The sequence below is a fragment of the Schistocerca nitens genome, chromosome 10 (genome assembly GCF_023898315.1).
Source record: "Schistocerca nitens isolate TAMUIC-IGC-003100 chromosome 10, iqSchNite1.1, whole genome shotgun sequence".
NCBI lineage: Eukaryota > Metazoa > Arthropoda > Insecta > Orthoptera > Acrididae > Schistocerca > Schistocerca nitens.
In genome coordinates, this window is record NC_064623.1 from 74,746,495 (window position 1) to 74,771,550 (window position 25,056).

Below are 25,056 nucleotides of genomic sequence, written 5' to 3' on the forward strand. Positions count from 1 at the left end.
AGGGTCCACCCTAGACCATACCTAATGCAAAAGAATCATCCCGTTTGCTCAATCTGCCTGCGCTGGAGAAAGTGTGTAGTGTTGTGTTTTAACCCCTTACTGGAGGATAGCTACAGTTTGCTTGTCCTGTCATTAGGTATCCAAATGGTCAGTAGGTCAAGAGTTATCCAAAACAGTTGACCTCTTATCTCTCCAGTGAACAGAAACCGAGATATGACCTGATTGCATTTTTGCATGCATTTTTTTGGAACATTATGGTACTAACATTATGGTACTGTGCGCTATTGCGCAGTGAGAATTTTTGGCATTTCTCCAATATTCCCCAAAATGCCTCATGTTTAAATCGTGTTAAACAGTCTTTAAAATAACAATAAAATTGGGTTGCAATGTTTGGACATGGACACATCCCACCCCCGGCCCAGTCCTGGCTCTCAGCGGCCCTGGAGTCAGCAATACATCACGGACACCCGATGTCCTCATGTGTGAACTCTCCCGGGACGGTATTGTGGTGCCATTTCTCAACAGAACAATTCTCGTTTGCACATATTGTGTGTCTGTATGAACTGGTTGCATGATGTTGAGGGACTCTCTTGGCCTGTGGTATCAGCTCGGATGTTGTCTCCACCTTAGTGTCAGTACCCTGGATATCGAGAACCAGTCACGAGAGTTGTAGGTTGTAGGTCAGAATTTCCTCAGGAGAGAATACAATGGTTTTATGACACCCTTCCCAAACATATGAATGCCTTCATTCAGGCCAGAGGGGTCCAATGTCATATTGATATGAGGGCTCATACTGTCAAGATCTTTGTAAAGTTGACTCAGTTTTCTAATCACTGAAATAACGTCGTGTACTGTCTCAGCCTGTGAAGTTTCATTTCCTCCTTCCCATCTGGCTGTTTCACTTAATTCGTCAAGCACTTTATTTCCATGCTCCTTGACCTGTTCAGTTGTGTCTTTAAGTCCCAGTTCTTGTCTGAGTTTTGTATTCCTTACCATGTCGGATAGTCTGCAGTCAGCTGTTCTTCATAAGGGTCTCATTTCCATAGCTTGCGTTTTTTGTTCATTTCCAGCTGTTAGAAGTCTCACTGAATAAGTATAGTTGGCATTGCCATTGTTTTGTTAAACTGTGTTAGGGATTTCCTCCTCATATTTTTATTCAGTGTTCAGTATACGGTCCCATTAATATTATTGAATCTTCCAATTTTTTTCAGCATGTCTTTTTCAGTTGTGAAAGAGATGGTATTTCCTGATACGTTGAGTTCATTCACTCCTTATTTTTTAGTTAATGATTAATATTTAGCTTGGAACTGAGTCTTGATGTTTAAAAGCCATGACTCATTTTTTGGGTCGATGTTAAATTATAGCTCTTGGCAGTTATATCTGATTTATAAATGGATTTTTGACGGGAGTCCTCATAGCCAGTTGTAAATTTGTGGAAGCGAAACACTATTTTTTTATCCATTTTCTCAACCTTTGGTCAACTTAGATATTGAAAAGCATTAGAGGCAAACTGTATCATTGTCGCAAGTGTAAATGTATCACTTAAACGTTTTATTTCCTGGCAATGCCAATTTTGAAGCCTTTGTACGTTTGTTGGATTACTCATAGCAAGTGCCATGGTATGCCCCTTGTCTAGTATTTCCGTTAGCTTTCTCCTGCCTGCATTGTCAAAGTTTTTCATGTAGTCAATAAACTGATGTCAATGAAATTCTACTTGCTTCTCAATTATTTGTCTTACCTTTCATTGTATACTGTGCAACAATATTATGAATAGGAAAGTTGCTACTCAACATATAGCGGAGATGCTGAGTCGCAGATAGGCACAACAAAAAGACTGTCACGAATAAATAAAGCTTTTGGTCATTAAGACCTTTGTCAACAATACACACACATACTGTCTCTCTCTCTCTCTCTCTCTCTCTCTCTCTCTCTCTCTCTCTCTCTCTCTCTCTCTCTCTCTCTCTTTGTGATCAAAAGTATCCCGACACATGGCCGAAAATCACTTACAAGTTCGTGGCGCCCTCCATCGGTAATGCTGGGATTCAATATGGTGTTGGCCCACGCTTAGCCTTGATGACAGCTTCCACTCTCCCAGGCAGATGTTCAGTCAGATGCTGGAAGGTTTCTTGGGGAATGGCAGCCCATTCTTCATGGAATGCTGCACTGAGGAGATTTATCGATGTCAGTCGATGAGGCCTGGCATGAAGTCGGCGTTCCAAAACATCCCAAAGATGTTCTATAGGATTCAGGTCAAGACTCTGTGCAGCCAGTCCATTACAGAGATATTATTAGTGTGTAACCACTCTGCCACAGGCCGTGCTTTATGAACAGGTGCTCAATCGTGTTGAAAGATGCAGTCGCTATCCCCGAATTGTTCTTCACCAGTGGGAAGCAAGAAGGTGCTTAAAACATCAATGTAGGCCTGTTCTGTGATAATGCCATGCAAAACAACAAGGTTTGCAAGCCTCCTCCGTGAAAAACACGACCACACCACAACACCACCGCCTCCAAATTTTACTGTTGGCACTACACACACTGGCAGATGACATTCACCAGGCATTCGCCATACTCGCACCCTGTCATCAGATCACCACATTGTGTACTGTGATGCATCACTCCACACAATGTTTTTCCACTGTTCAATCATCAAATGGTTAAGCTCCTTTACATCAAGTGAGGTGCCGTTTTGCATTTACCGGGGTGATGTGTGATGTATGAGCAGCCACTCGACCATGAAATCCAAGTTTTCTCACCTCCTGCCTAACTGTCATTGTACTTGCAGTGGATGCTAATGCAGTTTGGAATTTCTGTGTGATGGTCTGGATAGATGTCTGCCTATTACACATTACAACCCTCTTCAACTGTCGGTGGTCTCTGTAAGTCAACAGACAAGGTCGGCCTGTACACTTTCCATACATGTCCCTTCATGTTTCCACTTCACTATCACATTGGGAACAGTGGACCTAGGAATGTTTAGGACTGTGGAAATCTCGCGTACAGACATTTGACACAAGTGACACCCAATCACCTGTCCACGTTCAAAGCCCATGAGTTCTGCAGAGTGCCCCATTCTGCTATCTCATGATGTCTAACGACTACTGAGGTCACTTGTATGGAGTACCTGGCAGTAAGTGGCAGCACAATGCACCTAATACGAAAAACGTATGTTTCTGGGGGTGCCCGGATACATTTGATCACATAGTTTTGGTAAAACTTGCCATAAGCCAACACCGGTTGCTGGCATCTGCATGAATTTCAAATCTTGTATTTTTATTTTCTGTTATTGTGTGTGTACTGTACTTAATGAGTCAACAGTTATATTTGATGTTGCTTTCTAGTTCGTATATGCGTTAGTGACATCAACAGTCTTGCCTTTGTTTAATTTCTATAATTGACCAACATTAAATATTTTGAACCTTGTATTTAATCTGTATCCAAATATGGTCTGTCTTTGATATCAGTTTATAAATTTGTGGGAAAATTTAGACAACATCTCTTTGTGTAAAGTAAATATCTTGTAAGTAAGGAAACCATGACTTTTTTTTTCTTTCAGGAAATAGGGTCTTTTGTGCAATAAAAGTACTGGGCCTTGTCCAGAAACCATGAGCTTCAATTCAAACAAGTGTAATTTTTGTTCTACAGGTAATACTGCACTTTTCTTATTCTTTATGTTTTATGAGCAAGAAATCTTTTGAGAACTAACATTTACTATTATTTATATTGGAACTATGGTTGATATGAACTTTATGTACAGAAAACTGCTTTTGTGTTTCAATGTGCTTTCCAGTGAATGTGAAAAAAATCAGTATGTATCTTTCGTGTTTAACTTCCATTACTTGATTTATGTGAAGTTATTATTGGTATTTCTTTTTACACACACACACACACACACACACACACACTGAATTCCATACTTGTTAGCTTGCAGTTTTTAAAATTTCAGCTTTCTTTCTTCTTCTTTTACAATCTTGGAAAGTGAGACATGTTTGTAATATTTTACTTCACTCTTGTGTACTGCAGGGAACTGGTTGCTTGTATCAATGTTTCTCTGACTTTTCTTGGCTTGTTCATTCATTAATCCATGTTGTATTGCTCATTCTTTTTCATTGTGCTATCTTTTAGTTGTGGGTATATAAGTATGCTTACATGTCCAAATTGTGACCACTCAAGGGTATTTTGTACTTACTATACTGGGAAAAATCTTTGTTTAACGTGCAAAGAAATAACTAAGATAGGTGTAAAGCTTGTTTACTTCATAGAACAAGTAGGTAATTATCTGCATAACTGAACAGAGTTTAAATGGAAAAAGGGTGACTGGTTTGAGGGGAGAATGGAAAGTAAAGGAACATATATATTCCTATGTCTGCAGCTGGATTATGATCTGGAGAAGTTCTCTTCTGTACGATTGATTTGAGTGCTAATAATAGTATGTTCTTGTGGTATATTTTGGGTACTATCTTAGTACTATTAAATGGTATGCATATGAGATTTGCCCTTCTAAGAATTGTTACCTGCCTATTCAGTGGTATTTATAAGTAACCTTTCGGTTATTGAAGAGTCTTTAACATGATGTTGTGTAAGTGGAGTCAATAACATGTTCAGTGCCCCAAATGTTTTAAAAAAAAATCTCCCTGTGACATATTTTGATTACATAAACATAAATTTTGGTATAAATTGAAATTTCATCTATCCAATTGAGAGAACAGCATAAAAATAATTTGATGCAATATTCAGCTTTAACTTGTTTACTCTTTGTATTTTGCTATCAATGACAACCAGTATTTCCATTTCTGTCTGACTGTGTCTCATCTGTGTGAACTGTCTTCAGATACAGCCTTTTAGTAGCTGCTGCTGACACTGCTTTCGTCCTCACCTGACCACATCTAATTACAACATAGACATGATGTTAATTCTGAGAGCGAAACAGTATCATTTGTCGACATTGGGTAGGACACGAATCATCGCGCAAGCAGTCTACATCAGCATCCTAACATGATGACCTTTATGTTTTCGTAATCTTATTAACCATAAATACAAAAAAATTACTGAAAATTGATCTACGATTTATTTATTCATTTTGCTCCACAGTAGCGCTTTGCAATAAGGCAAATTCAGTGATAGAACTGATTTTGTAGTTTTGGCAGGAGGTTTGAGCCAAAGTACGCATGATGCTTGAAACTTTTCTATTACTGCTGTGATTGACACACCTCATGGGAGATTGTACAATTCTAAGTGATAAATTAATGCATCACAGTTTAAGATACTTTATCAAATGTGTATTGCTCATAAAGGAATTTGAAAACAGTGTAGTGGAATTAGTCAAGTTCAATGAGATTCAATTGATTCATAATATATTAGTCTTAAAAACATTACATTGTTTAACCATCTTTATTTCATGAATTCCTTTAGATATGATATTGTTCTGGAAAGAAGAAGTTGATATCATATTCCAATGCAGAATGTTACTAAAATGGAAGAAAATCACAATGACTGACTGGTAAAGACCTTTTAAGTAGACTGTGGACCATTTGTTTCATTTACGTTGATATTATGTGGTCTCTCTTCTTTCTGACATATCCAAAAGAGAAGACAGCATTTTGATCCTGCAGCCATTATTAATCAAGGCACAAAGGAATTACGATATATAGCTGCTGGTGGGCGTTGATTAAATCAATGGGGAAAGTTGAAAATTTGTGTTGGACTGCGATTCAAACCCAGGTTTCATGCGTACTAGGCAGGCGCCCTGACTAATAAGCCATCCAGACACAGTGGTCATTGCAACTGCAAGGACTGCCCAAGCACACCTACTGTCAGACCCAAATATTCAACTTATCCGCACACTACTGACATAGTGCCCCTGCCCATTATCCTCATTACTCACAGGGCTGCAGGGCCAAAATGGTGTCTGCCCTTTTGGACATTTCCAAAAGAACCGGCACCTCATATACCATTAAGGCGAGACCGGCCAATGATCTCTTCAGTGCAGATGCACAACACACTCGAACTCTTCAGCAAAAGGTCGAGAATAATGAGGATAATGGGCAGGGGCACTGTATTAGTAGTGTGCAAATAAGATGTGAGTTTGGTTCTGACAGGAAGTGCACAAGGGTAGTCTGTGCAGCTGCAATGACCACTTTGTCTGGATGGTTTAGTGGTCAGAGCATCTGCCTAGCAAGCAGGAGACCCGGGCTCGAATTCCAGTCCAACACAAATTTTCAACTTTCCCCGTTGATTTTAATCAATGCTTGCTTGCAGCTACAAGTGGTAATTCAAATGGTTCAAATGGCTCTGAACACTATGGGACTGAACTTCTGAGGTCATCAGTCCCCTAGAACTTAGAACTACTTAAACCTAACTAACCTAAGAACATCACACACATCCATGCCCGAGGCAGGATTCGAACTTGCGACCATAGCGGTCTCGCGGTTCCATACTGTAGCACCTAGAACCGCTCGGCCACCCCGGCCGGCCAAGTCGTAATTCCCTTGTGTCTACATTGATATTATTTAAAGGCTTTGTGAAGCTGAAATGTATTTTAGAGAAAATTTATTCAAAGTATATTACAAATAGCATGTTAGTAACTCCTTGCATCTTATCTGCAATATGAATTTTCTTGAAAATTATAATATTCCACAGTGAATTATTTTGCATGATTTGCAAATTATTGCACATGCTTTGGCATTGCAAATTATTGGTAAATATTTTAAATAATAACTACTCACAAGCAAGGATTTCCTATTCTTATTTCTTTCGGTACAGCCTGACTGGCTGTCTTCAAGCTTTATTACATCTTTCATTATTTCCTTTTTTTGGGTTCTACCAACTGCTGTGTATACTCACAGGAAGTTTTCTTTCTAAAATAAACCAAATATGTCACAGATTAATACATTTTTTATTAAATCTGGCAAAACATGTAGCTCACAGACTCAGGACAGTGATTTTATAAACAAAATGTAGCTAAGAGTGTGACTCTAACTGGATTCCTTGCACACAGACTCCAGATTAGCATTGCTGACACCTATGTAGCTTATGGTACTAAACAGTAGGATTGTATTATCGTCAGGTTAGCACGTTTCTAGCATTTGTAAACTTAGAGAAAGCTTTTGACAGTGTTGACTGGAATACTCTCTTTCAAATTCTGAAGGTGGCAGCGGTAAAATACAGGGAGCGAAAGGCAATTTACAATTTGTACAGAAGCAGATGGCAGTTATAAGAGTCGAGGGGCATGAAAGGGAAGCAGTGGTTGGGAAGGGAGTGAGACAGGGTTGTAGCCTATCCCCGATGTTATTCAATCTGTATATTGAGCAAGCAGTAAAGGAAACAAAAGAAAAATTCAGAGTAGGTATTAAAATCCATGGAGAAGAAATTAAAACTTTGAGATTCACCGATGACATTGCAATTCTGTCAGAGACAGCAAAGGACCTGGAAGAGCAGCTGAATGGAATGGACAGTGTCTTGAAAGGAGGATATTAGATGAAAATCAACAAAAGCAAAACGAGGATAATGGAATGTAGTCAAATTAAATCTGGTGATGCTGAGGGTATTAGGTTAGGAAATGAGACACTTAAAGTAGTAAATGAGTTTTGCTATTTGGGGAGCAACATAACTGATGATGGTCGCAGTAGAGAGGATATAAAATGTAGACTGGCAATGGCAAGGAAAGCGTTTCTGAAGAAAAGAAATTTGTTAACATCGAGTATAGATTTAGGTGTCAGGAAGTCTTTTCTGAATGTATTTGTATGGAGTGTAACCATGTATGGAAGTGAAACATGGACAATAAAAAGTTTAGACAAAAAGAGAATAGAATCTTTCGAAATGTTGTGCTACAGAAGGATGCTGAAGGTTAGATGGATAGATCACATAACTAATGAGGAGGTATTGAATAGAATTGTGGAGAAGAGAAATTTGTGGCACGACTTGACTAGAAGAAGGGATCGGTTGGTAGAACATATTCTGAGGCATCAAGGGATCACCAATTTAGTATTGGACGGCAGCGCGGAGGGTAAAAATCGTAGAGTGAGACCAAGAGATGAATACACTAAACAGATTCAGAAGGATGTAGGTTGCAGCAGGTACTGGGAGATGAAGCAGCTTGCACAGGATAGAGTGGCATGAAGATTTGCATCAAACCAGTCTCCGGACTGAAGACCACAACAGCATTTTTAACATGCATGTACATGAATTTGCTTCTATACTGGCTGATTTTGTACTTGAAGACAGTTACATAATTATTTTCGACAGTTGGCACACATGCAGCTTGCAGATGTGTGTCAAAAATTATGCCATTAGTTTTAAAAAATCGAATTTTGATTCCTGCAATCATAGTTCAGGTGTAGATGTTGACATGGTGACTCCTTCCATGTACAGTTAAATCCATTGTGATGTTTAGTCTCAAGTATTTTGATGCAACTACCAATGCTAGTCTGTGCTGTGCAGGAATCCACATCTCTACATGAGAACAACACCCTACATCCACTTGCACCCTCTTACTACAGCCAAGCCTTGGTCTTCCTCTAAAAAATTTTACCCCCTACATTAATTTCATTTGCCAAATAAAACTGCTGAATGCCTCCAGATGAGTCCTGTGTCTTCTTCTAGGCTAATGGTGTCATAAAGCTCTTTTCTCTGCAAATCAGTTTAGTGCCCCTTCATTCTGTCGATATAGGTTTCAGTATTGTTCTGTAGCAACACATTTCAAAGTCTTCTGTTCCTCTATTGTCGGTAATTTCATCCACATTTCACTTCCATACAAGGCTACACTGGAGACAAGTACTTTCAGAAAATATTTCCTAACACTCACATTTATATTTTCTGAAACTGCCAGTCTGCATTTTGTGTCCTCTTTGCTTCAGTCATTGTCAATTATGTTATTAACCAAATGGCTAATCCATGTACTTCTTTTACTGTCTCATTTCTGAGTCTCCTCAGCATCACCCAGATTTGACAAATTTCCATTAACTTTCTCTCCTCAATTCAGTTCAACTGGTCTTACAATAAAAGTCTGCCACAATAGGTGTTATCAAAGCTGACAATATTCCTCCAAGAAAAGTAAAATATTGTATGTAATTAACTATTGTAATTTTGTCACAAATTCATAATAATATTTGTTTTTAAACTTAATTTCATCAACAAGACACATTCAAAAAATCCTATAATTACTGTTTAATAATTTCATATTATTTTGAAATTTGTTTTTGTTGAAAGTTTTGTATCATATATAACAGTTTATATCATATATGTACTATAATGTAACACAACAATACTATACTTGATTATTTTCATGTGTATAAATGGTAATTTGTTACACTTGCATTGTAAATGCTTAAAACTGCTTCAGTAAATATACCTACCACCTGTCATATCCAGATGTAATCGTCTTTTGATCAGCAGACTGTGAAGGTATTTTTGTGTACTTTCTGACTGAGCCTGAGTTATGTAGAGAATGGTCCCACTGTAATTCATTCATATTCTACAATAAACATTTTATAAGTGACAAAGTATATACTCACTTTTTGAATTGGTCTCTTGCTATGCTTGCTACAAGAACAGCGTCATTTCGTTTGAAGAACCATAACTAATGTATTTCCCTCAATAAATAAGGTTAAAAATAAAAGCAAAGTATCATGATGACTTTGGTAAGTATTTATAGTGGTGAAATGGGTTGCCAGATGGTCAATATCTTTTAATAAGTCAAAACATATTGGAGATAGTTGGCTGCATTGCCTTGTATGTAAATTCTAATGGGACACAATGGTTTGATAAGTTAACTACTGTGGAAAGCTCATTGCAAATCAGATTTAACTGATGAATGACCAATGCTGATCAAAAAATGTTGCTCATTACATATAGTAATACACTCACAGAAATAAGTTTTTGAATCACAGCATGCTCGTTAATATCACAGAACAGCACATTTTTCAATCAGTAACTGTATGACACTAATATTCATTAAGCTGAACCAAATTTATCAATGTGTTTATAAAATAACCGCATGTACTTTGTCAATGTATTAAAATGTGTTGTCATATATTCTCTTCAGTGAATAACCACGTGAATTTCAGGTAAACTACTGTGACCATTTATGTTTCACATAAACTATCCTTTTCTTATTTTCTTCTCCATCACAATAAATTTACTTCTTTCTGTAATATATGTATCATATCCTGAATATTAAAACTTTTGACATCCATCTAATTATACTTGCAAAGAAGTAAATCCATAATGTTCTTAAGTACAAGGAACATGTTCTGAAATATTCAAAAGACTCATCTTTTCTAAAATAATATCTGATTCTTATAATAATTTAATGATCCTGTTCCACAGTTGTAATCTTATTTCTCCATTCTCTTATTTGGAAGAAACACATGCTTTAGAATATCAAACATCTGAAATAATTTGGCATCAATTCATGCATAGACTTAGAGGTAAAGTGAATCTGCAGCTGGGCGAGATGACCTAGGATAACTAAATCTGCTCATTAAAACAATACCTAAATGAAGAACATTTCAGCCATTCAAAATTACATGCTTAGTTGAATGTTAATAGTCAGGTAATTAATATTGTGAAGGCATTTGATTCACATAAAGGTACAATATTTTAATGAAGACATGATATAAAGAAATCAGTAACTGTACATATTGTGTTGTGACTTAATTACAAATTATGCTATCATTATTCTCATGAGTTTCATACAGAGAATATTCATTAGCAACATGATTAAGATTGATACTCCAGGAATGTCATCAATAAATGAAGCTCTCACCGCCATCCTAATCACACCTTCGGAAGATAAAATTTAAATTCTAGAATGTAGGCACTGTAGCTGCCCTCCATCGATTTGCTGTCGTCGACTTCTCTGATGTGTGATATTAATGTTGTTATCTACTGTGTATGCTCGGCTTTTAGTTCTATTTGTACCTCAGATAGAGCAGCCACAAACATCTTCACTGTAAAGGCAACTGAATTTCAGATTTTCATAATAATTCATGTTAACTTTCATTTGTTGCTCCGTTAGTGAAGACAAGATAGTTAATAACATTAATTACTAATACACATATAATTATGGAAATTGCTTTAGTTTTTTATTAAAAACGTTCAATAATAATTAAATGATCATGAATGATTGTGCTTTGTATAGAGGGAATAAGAGGGTTGATTCTACAATCACTCTCGGCAATTACAGCAACTAAAATGTCCATGATTTTTATAGTTTGTCACTCATAGTGATCCATTACTATACTTCGATACAGTCATTCAAACTTCGTATGCTTTTATTTTCACAAAGCTACATGTCCAATTCCATTCTTGTATTCAATTTAATGTCCCTTCGTATAGTCCACAGATCCTATTATCGGTTATTCGGCATGTAACAGAAGTTAATACTGAGCGCTACTTTTTCTCACACACACACACACACACACACACACACACACACACACACACACAATTCCTCTGATATTCTTAGTCCATGACCTTACAGTAAAAGTCTGTCCCATATAAATTAACTATAGTCAATTTTGTTGCAGTTTTACAAAAGTGCCCTGATCCCTTCCATAGCATATCACACAGAAATGCCCGCCATATTGCACGCTGCAGCCATGAAGACTTATTCAGAGCACAGAAGACAAGACAAGAGTACTAACAATACCCATGTATGGTTTATATAGTACAGTTTAGAAACACAAGTAGCCGCATTAAACCGTCTTTGATTTCCCTGAAGCACTACTTTGCTGCAGGCATTATTCTGATGAGACATTATATATCAATAATTTTAATTAAAGCTTTTTCACTGCTTTTAATTATTTCCAATATTATCAATCGCCTCTCCACTATATGAGAATAAGCCTGATAATATTGTTCTTGATTAAAAGAATGGTTATAGCACCTGTCAGTAGTAGTCCAAAGTCAGAGCATATTGAAACATGAGTGATAGTAACACTTTGGGACATATGTATTAGTCTTAGAAACTGGCTTGTGGAGAATACAAAATGAGGTCACGAGGACTTGCATCATCTTCAGAAGCAGGATTAATATGTAAGCAAAAGTGATGTAGAGGCAAAATTAATAGCATGTTGCCAAGAGTTAATAACTACGAATATTACTACTACCTCTCATCTCAAAGAGAACAGAATATGTAGAAACGTGTGGATACCACCTCACAGATGTTGATGTTGGCAACAGAATTGCAAGTTTCCATCAGACACCAATAGCAGTTGTGCGGGATCCGACAGACTCAGTGTGGCACACCCACTGAGCACCTCCAGTGGCCGTGCACTACGAGCACCCTCTACCACCGTGATGTAAGATGGCCGGCAGCAACCACGTATCCAATCCTACTCGGAGCCTCTTCGCTGCGTGGCACTACATAGGTGCTGCCTAGCGGTGGCTCGGAAACTGTCATCCGTGCTTTAATTCAAAGAGCCTCAGTGTTATTGCTGTTGTATGAGCTGGACTCAGTTTCTTGCTGAATTATTTGTAATGTTTCTTCATACACTTGGAGAAATATAAGTTAAGTAAATCTCCTGTTTCATGTGTTAATTTGTTCACTAATCATTTCTGCTCATCTCCAGCGTTCTGCACCACTCTGTAGCCCCCCTATGCTTACTACTTATAGAAAATACATAGACATGATGCAATATAGAAGCGTGTAAAATGTCCATGCTACATAGCTGGGAGACCTGTGCTCATTGAGTACGTAACACTGCACGTGTGTGTATATGTGAAGTAGACAAAGTTTGTGTCTGTACAAACATTTACATTTACTCCTAGCATATTGTGTCTTTAACCAGAATTTATTAAAATTCTCTCTCAAGAATTTGTTAAAATTCTCTCTCAAGATTCAGCATTATTTAAATTTTTAGTGAAACACTGTCAAAGAATTTCAACAAATTTAATTTTGATACTATCAGTTTTGTTGGAACAAAAATATTCTTTTAATGTTAAATGAAATCGGTAAAATGATGATGCTATGTGACCTATCTAACCACAACCCCGTCTCCCTCATGTGGTTACCCGTTACCTTGTTTCTCTTTCTCTTCCCCCCCCCCTCCCCCCCCCCCCAGCTGCACTACTGTTTCTCCACTTTTCCATTTATCTAATCACTATACATTAATGTTAACACTAAAACTATGTTAAGCACATAATTTTATCTTAACATTTGCAATACCTATATTTAGAATCTTCAGTTTTTGTTGAAGTCTGAGTATTTCTCTGGACAAAAAACAAATGCAGTAACAAAATATAACTGTTTAAATGTATGAAATTAACAAGAATAACTGGCAAAACCCTCATCATGTGAGGAAACTGAAAAATTCACTGATCTGCTCATAGGATGCAGTAAATGCCATCTTGATTCACATCACTTTCAGAGTAAAAGTAGATTTTTCTGTTTATAAAATAGATGCATGCTATCACTCATTGTATTGTCCCTCATTATTTGGTGTAACGGTGTAGCTGGTCTTTTTTTCCCTCTCCACTTTGCAAGAACAATTTCTACTCTCAGGTATGTTTGTGGTAGTAGTGTTAGGTGAATAACCCAACATCTATGCTTTATGTGGATGATACTGTGCTCAAGGCTTAATTTAATATATATGTTCGACAGCAGAAATGGTATATTGTTAAACATTATGGGATGTTGTTTGTTTCAGATAAAGGGACTGTGACAACTGCTATTGCAGAAGCAGAAGTAGCAGAAGATATAAAAAGTCCTTTGAACTATTCAAGTGGGACAAGATTTAAGAATTTCTCAACTGCCAACACCTGGACTGTAAGGGGACTGAAGAGCTTGACTGCAGCAACAACCTGCATCGAGTCCGTTCCGTTCAAGCACCAGGACTCCAGTACTTGGTGCATGGTCCTTACAAGGGACTCAGATGGACTTTATCTGTCATTTTTGCTGAAAGAAAGTCCAACTGAAATGCTTCTGAGAGCAAGTGTAAGGGCAGACGAGATTCTTCGTACTGGAGAAAAGCGAGAAGTGTACCCGAGCACGTGGTATAATTTGGATGAAGGAGAGAACACTGAAATGCTGCCTGTTAGGAAAACTGAAACTGCAGGAGAGGGCGATGACGAAGATGAGATAACCTTGCAGTGTGAAGTCTGCATACAGTGCATTGAACAGGATGAGCTACCTGTGGTAAACACGACAGAAGTAAAAGCTGATGTAGTAAGGGGTCTGTATGAGATGTTGCTCAAAGAAGTCCACACAGACTTTGAGCTTCATGCAGGAGACACTGTTCTCAAGGCACACAGAGCACTACTGTCTGTACGGAGCCCTTACTTCGCTGACATGCTGCAGCCTGACACAAAGGAAGCCCAGGAAGGCTTCGCACTGGTCTCAGATGTGAAGCCGGAGGTATTGAAACAGGTTCTATTGTATATGTACACGGGTGTCGCTCCGGCACTCAAAGACATGTCGTGGGACCTACTGAAAGCAGCTGACAAATACCAACTCCGGCACTTGAAGCGCCAGTGCGAAGCACACATTGCCAGCTGTCTGAATGTGGAAAATGCTGCAGAAACTGCAGCCAATGCCTCTGTTTTCTCGTGCGACATGCTGTGGGACCGAGCCGTCCTTTTCATCAAGCGCAACCTCAGTGAGGTGATGTGCACGCCTGGATGGACTGAAGCAGGAGCTACACATCCGGAAGCCATACAGCGTATTAACGAGCTGATGGAATGAGCCAGTGAGAGGTAACTAACTGTACCTGTTCTCAGAACCTTTGTCCAGCTGTACTGTCTTTTTATTTGTCTTCATCTTTCTCCCTGCCTTTTCTCATTGCTCTGCAGGGTCAGCAGTGTTACACAGGATGTCCAGATGACACCACCAGTCCCCTCAGGACAGAATCTTTGTGCCCCTTCTGTCTGTGTCAATAGTAAATCTAAAAGTGTGAGAATGTTTTCTAAAAATTTGCATACCATTTCATTGAGGCTCAGCCCAGTATTTACCTAGTTCGATGTGGGTAACTATTTAAGATAAACAAATCCAGGCTGGCCAGCTCGTCAGCCCTCATCATTAATCTGCGAGGATGGGATCTAGAACATCCTCACCTCCCTGAATACCAGAAGCAGGTATGTGGTTGTCTGGGTAGTTTTTTGACAACTGTATTACAATGGGTGATTAAAAAGTTTCCATTCGAAGGCTTCACAGTCCAGAATCTTTATACCGTTCAGGCAGAATCACCCTGAGTATTGAGGCAATCATCCCACCAGATTCAAGGTACTAGTCTGGTTAAACACCGTGTCCGCTGCATGCGGATGCCTGCAACTACCCACTGCACACCCTTGTGCAACAGGAATTGTCAACCCTCTGAAGCCTTTTTTAAGGGACTGAAGGCATGATAACCACATGGGGAGAGATCAGGACTATAGGGCAAGTGCTCCAGTATCTCTCACTTGAGTTGGTCCATAACGAATGAGGCTGGCTTCCCAGATTGACCAGCATCTTCTGTCAAACCTCATAACTCCAATCACTGATTTGCAACAGATATGCTGCTTCATATACATTCTTCATTCTCCAGTGGATGTCGGTCTTTGTTTGTCCTTCAGCAACCAGGTAAAAAGTGACAGCACGTCGGTCCTGTTTGGACACAGTTGACAATAACATCACTGTAGTTCATCCACATTTCTGCACTTACTGTATGCACGTCATAAGGACACAAATGCCACACTAATCTCTTGTCTGTATGTCAGTCCTTATATACCCACATCAGAGTTGTTCCACGTTCGAGACACGCAGTAGCAATGCTCTCAGACAGAAACTTCTCGATTGTCCCTTGTAGCATGTGGCATCAGATCTTTCTCTGCCCTCCTGTCACCGTCTTCCGTCCAAAGTCAGCTTTTGATGGTACTTTGTCTTATGCAAGTAGTGCCTTCATCTCTTCTTAATTACTGCAGCCTTCATCCACTTGATGAACCTGTTTAATGAAGGCATGCCACAGTCTCCCTCTATAATTTTTACCCCACCCACATTGTACCCTGCCCACCATTCCTTGTCGCCTCAGAATGTCCCATTGACATATCCCTTATTTTAGTCAAGTTGTGCCATAAATTCCATTTCTCAGTGATTTGATTCGACACCTTGCAACATAATTTTCTTCCGTGCTATTGACAGAATTGTCCTTCCACTGCTAATCTTTATTTCAGCATAGAAATGGCCTCTCAACACATGTATAACATTAATCCAGATATCCAACATTGCCATATAAAATTTACATAGCATAAGACAGTTTATGCTCTAAAAATATATTGCTACAAGTCATTAAAAGAGTTTATTGGTGGTTATTAAAAAACTCATTGTCTAGCTAAAAGACCATGTGCAGTTTACCCTTCAATTTTTTGATACAAATTTCATTCTCAGCTTGTAAGAGCATAGCACACTGTTAGAGAACTTGGTCCTATACAGATAAACATCCCAACAGGCTGGGAGTGTGGCAAAGTGAGTCCCAGTTGGGAATATGTGAAAGGAAATTTACAGTCCTGGCATCCTGTTGCATCCTGATTGAATGTTTCACAAGGGACTGAGCAACAGGGGATCATACTAAATGGAATTCAGCTGGTCAATTGAAGTGAGATGGACAGTTGATTATCTGACTTAAATCCCTCAGGTGGATTTATGGGCTTGCAGGATGATTAGGACAATAAGCAACTAAGAAGGGAGAATTAATTTCTAACTTTTATTCTGAATCTCAAATACTCAGAAATTATTTCCCTAGCCGAGGTGCCTCTACAGTAGCCCTAACACAGACACTGACTATTTATCAGTTGTTCTGTCTTCTAGAATGGACCCTCATATACACTACTGGCCATTAAAATTGCAACACCAAGAAGAAATGCAGATGATAAACGGGTATTCATTGGACAAATATATTATACTAGAACTGACATGTGATTACATTTTCACGCAATTTGGGTGCATAGATCCTGAGAAATCAGTACCCAGAACAACCACCTCTGGCCGTAATAACAGCCTTGATACACCTGGGCATTGAGTCAAACAGAGCTTGGATGGCGTGTACAGGTACAGCTGCCCATGGAGTTTCAACACGATACCACAGTTCATCAAGAGTAGTGACTGGCGTATTGTGACGAGCCAGTTGCTCGGCAACCATTGACCAGACGTTTTCAATTGGTGAGAGATCTGGAGAAGGTGCTGGCCAGGGCAGCAGTCGAACATTTTCTGTATCCAGAAAGGCCCGTACAGGACCTGCAACATGCGGTCATGCATTATCCTGCTGAAATGTAGGGTTTCGGGGGGATCGAATGAAGGGTAGAGCCACGGGTCGTAACACATCTGAAATGTAACGTCCGTGTCCATCTGTGATTGCTTCTAACGTCTAACCTGTACTGCTTTCTGCCTGACCCCACACTTCTTGCTCACCGCATGCTCCATCGTAGAATTTTGTCCTGCTTTTCATCTGATCCCCCTTGTCTCTGACATGAGGTAATATTGAAAGGCATCTCACCACCATACTGGTTATACTGGTGTGTTGTTCTTTAGATTTCTCCGAGTCTTCGTGGAGAGGACAGGAAGCCTTCCCCTGTATATCCACAGCATCCTGGTCCTTTCACTGACTTTTCATGACATGGCATGTACTGCAGCACAACCCCCCCTCCTCTCTCTCTCTCTCTCTCTCTCTCTCTCTCTCTCTCTCTCTCTCTCTCTCTGCCCCCCCACCCCCCCTCCTGCTCTCAATTTTCCTTTTCCTCCCTCTCCTCCTGCTATCTCCTTTTTCTTAGCCTTTTTGTTTAACAGTCTTCTCCCTTTTACATTACTTATTTGTTATTATTTAAGATTTCTTTTCATTAGTTGATCTGATGGAATTTTCTATTTTCCAGGAGACATAAGTGTCTCAACTTTATCTTTGATAATGAAAGAAGCTGATGAAATGGCTTAAAATTTGTGCCACAGCCGTGACTTGAACCCATGTCTCCTGCTAACTAGGCAAATGTGCTAACCATTACACATCTGTAATGGTATAGGTAACACACCTGTACAGGCTGCCCTCTTCCAGTACCCTCCCTGACACAACTGCTCGAAAGTAACATGCTCCTAAAATACTGTGAACATCTCAAGTTTATTTTATGAGCATAACGTGGTGTCATCGACGACATATGTGACATAATTTACTACTAAAAAATCATCTTTAAATTACTTGAAACTGGCCTGAGGCTGAAATTGTACAATCATACATGAAATAAAGAGAATGGCAGCTGAAGGCATCAAGAAATCTTCCAAAAAATTACACCACCCTTGCAGTATGGGTTGCAGAGCTTTAATTGACGCTTGTGTTAGGGAGGGCAGTGGACTAGGGAAGTCTGTACAGCTGTGTTACCTGTACTGTTACAGTGGTTCATGGCTACCACATCTGCAAGAGACCCAGGTCCGAGTCCTGGCCTCGGCATGAATTTTAGTTCATTTCTTCAGCATCTATCATTAGCTGTTCATTAGCTCTATCTCCTTATTTATTTCGCTGTTGTCTGAGGTCTGAGCTTCGTGTACCTCATTTCTCTACTGCCTAGGGACCTTGTTCCTTTAAGTGTGTCTCCTAGCTTATTTCGCAGAGCTTCCCTAGTCACACTCTGTCCTGACCGTCTGATCCCTGTGGCTGCTTCTGCTCCATTCACTTTCTGTCTTTAGTTTTTGTTAACTTCAGTATTGTTTCTAGAATTTGGCTTTTCACTGTGGACATGACACTTCACCTGATGACCGAGGGAAGTCTCCCAGAAACGTTGCTCGGACTGGGCAATATAGAACGACCGAGTTAGTATATGAGTGTCTTGTTTCACCAAATAGAAGAAAGGAATCTTTAAAATGTATTTTAGTTCAGAACATTAATGCATTACACTATTAACATTAATGCATTACACTATGAATCTGCGCTTGGAACTATTTTGCTTCACTTCTGCTGTCAATATTTTTTGGTGATCAGAAATGTACACAAGGAAACTGCAATCTGTCTTATAGTGAAACCTGCTCTTTGAGGGAGACTACATTGGACTGAAGGCACCAATAGATGTCTCTGCAGTGAAGGTGTCGTGAGTCTACACAACAGTAGCCATTCTAGCAGAGGGATTAAATCAGCAGCTCTTTATACCTTCAAGTGGCACTCATTTCAATTTTGGAACCGATTACTGCATTTTGTTACATCATAACTGTGCTCATACTGTAAGTTCTCCCTTATAAATTCTAATTAAAACTACCATATTCCTAAGGCTCATGTTATCAGACCTTTTGAGTATGACGCATTATAACAGACCGTGTTGAACTAAGATATTAAACTGCAGACGAACTGTACATAATGTGTCTGTCATTATCTGTCACATAACATTAATTGTAAATGATGGTAATAATAGATGACCATTTACTCAGATTATTGAACTTCCAACAATAGAACACTCCTAACTACACCCTGCCCACTCACATTGATGAAATTCATAAATTCAAGTCTGTTCACTCTGAAAAGCTATGGTCAATCCAACCTCACTATATCAATTAAATCTGCCCCTCAATACAGCTATTAAAAACATTCCCCTTCAATTTCACTTACACCTGCCCTCAGACACTCTCACCAGATACTGACCAACTCGAACCCATTACTGACTTCGCGCACTCGCCACCGCTAGTGTTGTCAGCGCGACACGACAGTACCACAACCACTGAAAGAAAGCACAAAGTGACAAATAATTCTGGAAGCTAAAGTCCACCAGTTAGCGTATGCTGATAGGTAGCTCGCTGGTAAGGCTACGGATAATGGCACCCTTACACTCCCAGCTTCATTCTCACAACTTACATGACTTTTATAGAGTGAAACAGGTTCCCCACTTGCAAAGTGCTATGTCTGTATCTTTAGCTATTAGTGATTGTTGGATTAAGTGACTCTGGAACAAAATACACAGTCCAATCACTTCAGTGTGACCAACATCTGTGTTTGACGTCAATACACAGTAACCAGTTACAGTTGGCAAGTGGCAGCACTGGCAGTGGACAAGTATAGAAAGTGTGTCAGGGATTGCGGAAAACAGTACATTCGTTGTTGTAATGCCAGAATGGAGGGATTTGTCTGCTGTCCAGTAGGGTATGATTATTAGCTTCTGGGCCAAGGCTGGAGGCATTTCCAAAACAGCTAATTTGTAAGCTATTCGTGTGCTGCCATGGTTAAAGTATACTGTGTGTGGAAGAATGGCACTATCCAAACCAGCGCCAAGGTAGTAGTGGTGCACAACAGGCCAGTGGTGATGGGAGGACAATTGCTGTGAAAATGTGTATGGGCAAGTAGATGTGCAACTGTTGAGCAACTGACCACCCAGATGAACTGGTGGGCTACTAACAGTGTCTGCTTAATGACAGTTCAGCGAACATTGCTGCATATGGCCCTCTGATTTGGGCACCTGGTTCATGCTCAAATGCTAACTGTTGTTTATTAGTGACAAAGGCTGGAATTTGCACACTAGTACTGCACCAGGACGTCACTGAGTGGTGACAGATGGCCTTTTCAGGTGAACCACATTCTGTGCTCCATCGGCGTGCACAGCCCAGCAGCAGTGATCGGAAGGGCCAAAACTGGAGGAGGGAGCATTAGGTCTGCGGAATGTTTTTGTGGCATTCCTTGTGTGATCTCATCATTCTGAAAGGCATAGTAGATCCTTGAGGACCATGTGCACCTCTACGTGCAGTTTGCTTTTTTCCCGGCACAATGGTATCTACCAGTGGCAGGATGCAATGTGTCACACAGCTCGCAGTGTGCATATGTGGTTCAAAAAGCATTAGGATGCGTTTACCGTATTTCCCTGGCACCATACTTCCCAGATTTAAATCTAATTAAGAATCTGTGGGACCACCTCATTCTGGCTGTTCGCGCTGTGGATCCTAAATGGAAAAACCTAGGTCAGCTGCCCACAGCACTGGGATTGGCATGGCTCCACATCCATGTTTTTTGCCTTCCAGAACCTGAGTGACATGTCCACACTGCAAAAGGTGATTACTCATTCTTGACTGGTGGTCACATTAATGTGGCGAGACCTGGTACTGGACTACTAATGTAAAGGTTCATGCTTCCTTGCTGTATTGATGCTATCTTCTTCTTCTTCCTTTCTTTTTTTTTTTTTTTTTTTTCCTTCTACATCTGACAACAACTTGTTAATGTGAAAAATGCCAAGATGCACGAGGCTGTGGGTTCCATGTCAAACTGGATAAGTCATTTCTAAGGTTATTTCACTATGCCCCATTAGTCCTATTTGATATGCTTGAGAAATTTTCAAAGATGAGACACCGAGTGTTTTGTAGGCCATCTCTTTTGCGAATGCCCTCATTAATCGTTCTTAAGACATGATCCTTTACAAACCTCAGATTAATTTCTTTTAGTCTTCCATGTGTCCCCCCCCCCCCCCCTCGAAAGTTGTGCCATCTTATCTCGAAAACTGTCTCCATAACAATTCCTTTTACTGGCAATGCAATGGAGTGTTTCTTACCTAATTTGCATCCAAAGACTAAGCACAGTTCAATTCTTTCACAGCCATTGTCCTTTTTATGCACAAAAAACATAACACTTCAACACAAATGCACCACTGAAAGTTTTTCAGCAATCAATGCTCTGGTGGCAACAGGATGAATCATAGACCCATTTAATATGCAACACGTTTTTAAACTTGCGAAAGGCTTTCAACAATTCACATGAGGTCTGTTCTTAGTATTATCACTACAAAGGGTCACAACACCACAAACAGACTACAGAGACATCTATTGGTTCAGGCTTAAAGATCAAGCTGCCTTTCTTAGGACATCATTAACTTCAGCCAGTCACCAATACCACCACCGAGCGAGGTGGCGCAGTGGTTAGCACACTGGACTCGCATTCGGGAGGACGACGGTTCAATCCCGCGTCCGGCCATCCTGATTTAGGTTTTCCGTGATTTCCCTAAATCGCTCCAGGCAAATGCCGGGATGGTTCCTTTCAAAGGGCACGGCCGACTTCCTTCCCCATCCGCCCCTAATCCGATGAGACCGATGACCTCGCTGTCTGGTCTCCTGCCCCAAAAACCAACCAACCAACCAACCAATACCACCACATCCCGATGCCGGTCAGCCCCAGAGGACAGGTGATGATGTAGGCTGATGACAAGCATTTAGCCAGTTACAGTTGTATAAATCGTGTGTGTGTGTTTATTTTTCTCTTTTAAGAACATATTTTGTGGTTTACTTTACAGCTCACTTTGAATGCAGTGTTACATAGCCCTTTGTCATAAGCTGTAGTGTACAAGAGCTCATTTACACTGTAGAAACAGTTTTATATCAATGCTTAGAAAGAGTGTTGCAAATCTTTTTGTTGTTGTTCTCTCTGAAGTTTGAAGTGAGTTTTTCTATGGGTTTTGTTTGTGTATAGGATGGCTGTGATTTGAAATCCATGGTAGTGTGTTTGGTCGTGGAAGAAATTTAATTTCACTGTTGTTTGTCGATGTATTTAGTATTGTGAAAAAAATTGAACTATGCCCATTATAGGGCATCATGTTGGTAGATGCTTTGTAGTGTTAGTATCTCAAATACTTGCATATATTATTCTCTACATTTAAGAGTGGCAATTACTGTTCTTGCTCTTTCCTGCATTTTCGACGCTCTGTTGGTATTGGTTTTTGAGGTTCCACCCCACAAAATTATGCCATAACTTAACGTAAACTGAATTGGTGTAGTCTGTCATTTTCATAATATTTGTGTTCTTTAGGTAGCTGAGTTTGTGCAGGACTGTTCACACAGTCTCTGTTGGGTCCAGTGCGAAAATTTCTTCGTGATTATCACTAAACTCATGCTTAAAATTATTTATGGCTGGTAAATGAGAGATAAATCATTTTAACAAACTAAGCCCTCACAGTTTAATCACTTGCAGATGGCCTTTTTACACAACTTTGTTTGATAAATGACGTTCAAAATAATGTTCCACCTAGTTTTGGAGTAATGCGTGATCTCTAGTAGTTAATTTTAAATGTTAGCTTCTAATTCCAACAGTTTGCACACACCTTAAACCAGGAGTGAATGTAGCAATTTGCCACCCCAAAGCAGAGAAAAGTATTTCTATCCCTCATTTCAAAATAAATGTACCACCGAGTAACTTAAATTTGTATGTAACTGAATACAATAGCTACTACTGCTGCTGCTACTCTCACCCACTACACAAAAAGGGCGACAAGACAGACATCAACAGTTACAGAGGAATTTCCCTGCTCCCAGTCACTTACAAAATCCTTTCCAAAGCACTTTTAAACAGGAGAGAATCCCAAGCAGATCCATTAATTGGTGAATACCAGGCCGGTTTCAGGAAAGGACAATCATGTGTATAACATATCTGTTGCTTAAAGAGGATAATACAAATGAGAAAATGCAGAAACATAGTAATTACATTCAGCTACTTCAGGAAAGCATACGATTCAGTGGACCATGAAATCCTGCGTAAAGTTATGGAAGAATTTGGGATCGACCGAAAGACATGAAAAAATCACAGGGCACTTACAGGAACAACATCCAAAGTGAAATTCGTAATATCAGAACCCTTTGCAATCAAAACTGGAGTCTGACAGGGGGATGGACTATCCCAAATGCTTTCAACATTGTTCTAGAAAAGAACATCACGGGATGTGAATCTCATGTAAAGGGCTTTCGTTGACAATATAGCAATTATCACCAATAACAGAAGCAATTCACGCAGTGGAAAAGCTACATGAAATTACAACAAAAACCAGACTACAGATATCTCATGAAAAAACCAAATATATGAAAGACAGCCAGAAGATAAATCCTCTTTAATCACAAAACATGGTAAAATTGCACAAGTCTGCCATTTTAAATACCTTGGAGAAACTATACAGTCCTCAAGATTAAACTGAACCGCCAATAAACAAAAGAATTGCTGAGCTCCAGAACACTTACAAGCTAATATGGACGCATTACAACAAGAAGTGCATTTCAAGAGATGCAAAATTAAGGCACTATAGAACAGCGATTCTTCCAGAAGCAATCTACACAGTTGAAGCAGTGGTGATTGATGGTCATTCAAAAATAGAAAAGCAGGAAAGAAAAATTCTCAGGAAGATTTACAGGGCAATCAACAAAAATGGCATTTGGACGAAGAGACCACAAAATGAACTCTATAACAATAACAGAAGAAATCGGAAAACACCGAGCCAAATTTTATACACATATCTACAGGATGTAAGACTCCAGAACAGCAAGGAAACTTTTCAATATAATAACAAAGAGTAAATGCGGCACAGAATGGCTGAAAGAAGTCCAGAGGTATCTGCAGCAGATCAACATGAAAAATCTCGAAGGCCACACTGAGTGCCCGAATAAAATCACAAGGGTGAAGTTTGAGGTGGTTACATTGCACCAGCCTGGTAAAAAATGGATAGAAGAATGGAAGGAGCAGCATTCTCAGAGGATGAAGAGTTTTTGGGAGGCAAAGAAGAAATATGTCCGGAGATGAAATTATGAATTCAAGTTCAATCATTCTCCTAAAGGGGAACAAACGTTATAATAATAATAAATATATGCAAATTGAACTTGCAACATTCAAACCAGGCAAAATGTTATAAAATGATGTTATTAATTACTCAAAAATTCTTCCAAGGCTTTGTGATGCTGTCACAGTTTTCTAACACATTTCAATGGTTCAGTGTTGTCCCATCCAGGAAAATGAATTTGAACTCAAAATTGCTGTTAAAACTCTTCCAGTGCTCCCCCCCCCCTCCCCACCCCTCTCCTCTCCCTGCAATTTTGATATCAATCTGCCTGTAATAACCAGAAATGTATTCATCTGAAAATCTTACTTTCCATCAAAAGCTTTATCAGGCTTGGTTGTTTCTTCTACTTTCAATATATTGACTTTTTTCCTATCTGGGCCCCTTTTTTTACATATTCATCTTACTCTTTTCTGCAACTCTTTTTATATGTGGTGTACATAAAATGGTTTTCTCGAATGTATTTAAGTAAAGAATCGTACGACTTTATTACAGTATCAGTATCAACACTTTGCAATAGCTTATACCTAGCTTTAAATCTCTTCAATAACA

The 25,056-nt window shown here is 39.4% G+C and overlaps 1 protein-coding gene across 6 annotated transcripts in view; it reads left to right on the top strand.

The window, feature by feature from the left end:
• The window catches only part of LOC126210289 (speckle-type POZ protein-like), a 58,271-nt gene that overhangs the window by 21,976 nt on the left and 11,239 nt on the right, over window positions 1–25,056 (top strand). For 3 of the 6 annotated variants that reach the window (XM_049939484.1, XM_049939483.1, XM_049939482.1), the window contains exons 2-3: window positions 3,554–3,642; window positions 13,647–14,691. In XM_049939484.1, the coding sequence (XP_049795441.1) occupies window positions 3,603–3,642; window positions 13,647–14,680 (1,074 nt within the window). In that variant the 5' untranslated portion in view covers window positions 3,554–3,602 and the 3' untranslated portion in view covers window positions 14,681–14,691. Of the gene's footprint in view, window positions 1–3,553; window positions 3,643–13,646; window positions 14,692–18,665; window positions 18,761–18,964; window positions 19,151–25,056 lie in introns of those variants that run through there. The other 3 variants (XR_007540643.1, XR_007540642.1, XR_007540644.1) reach the window with 2 other exon arrangements.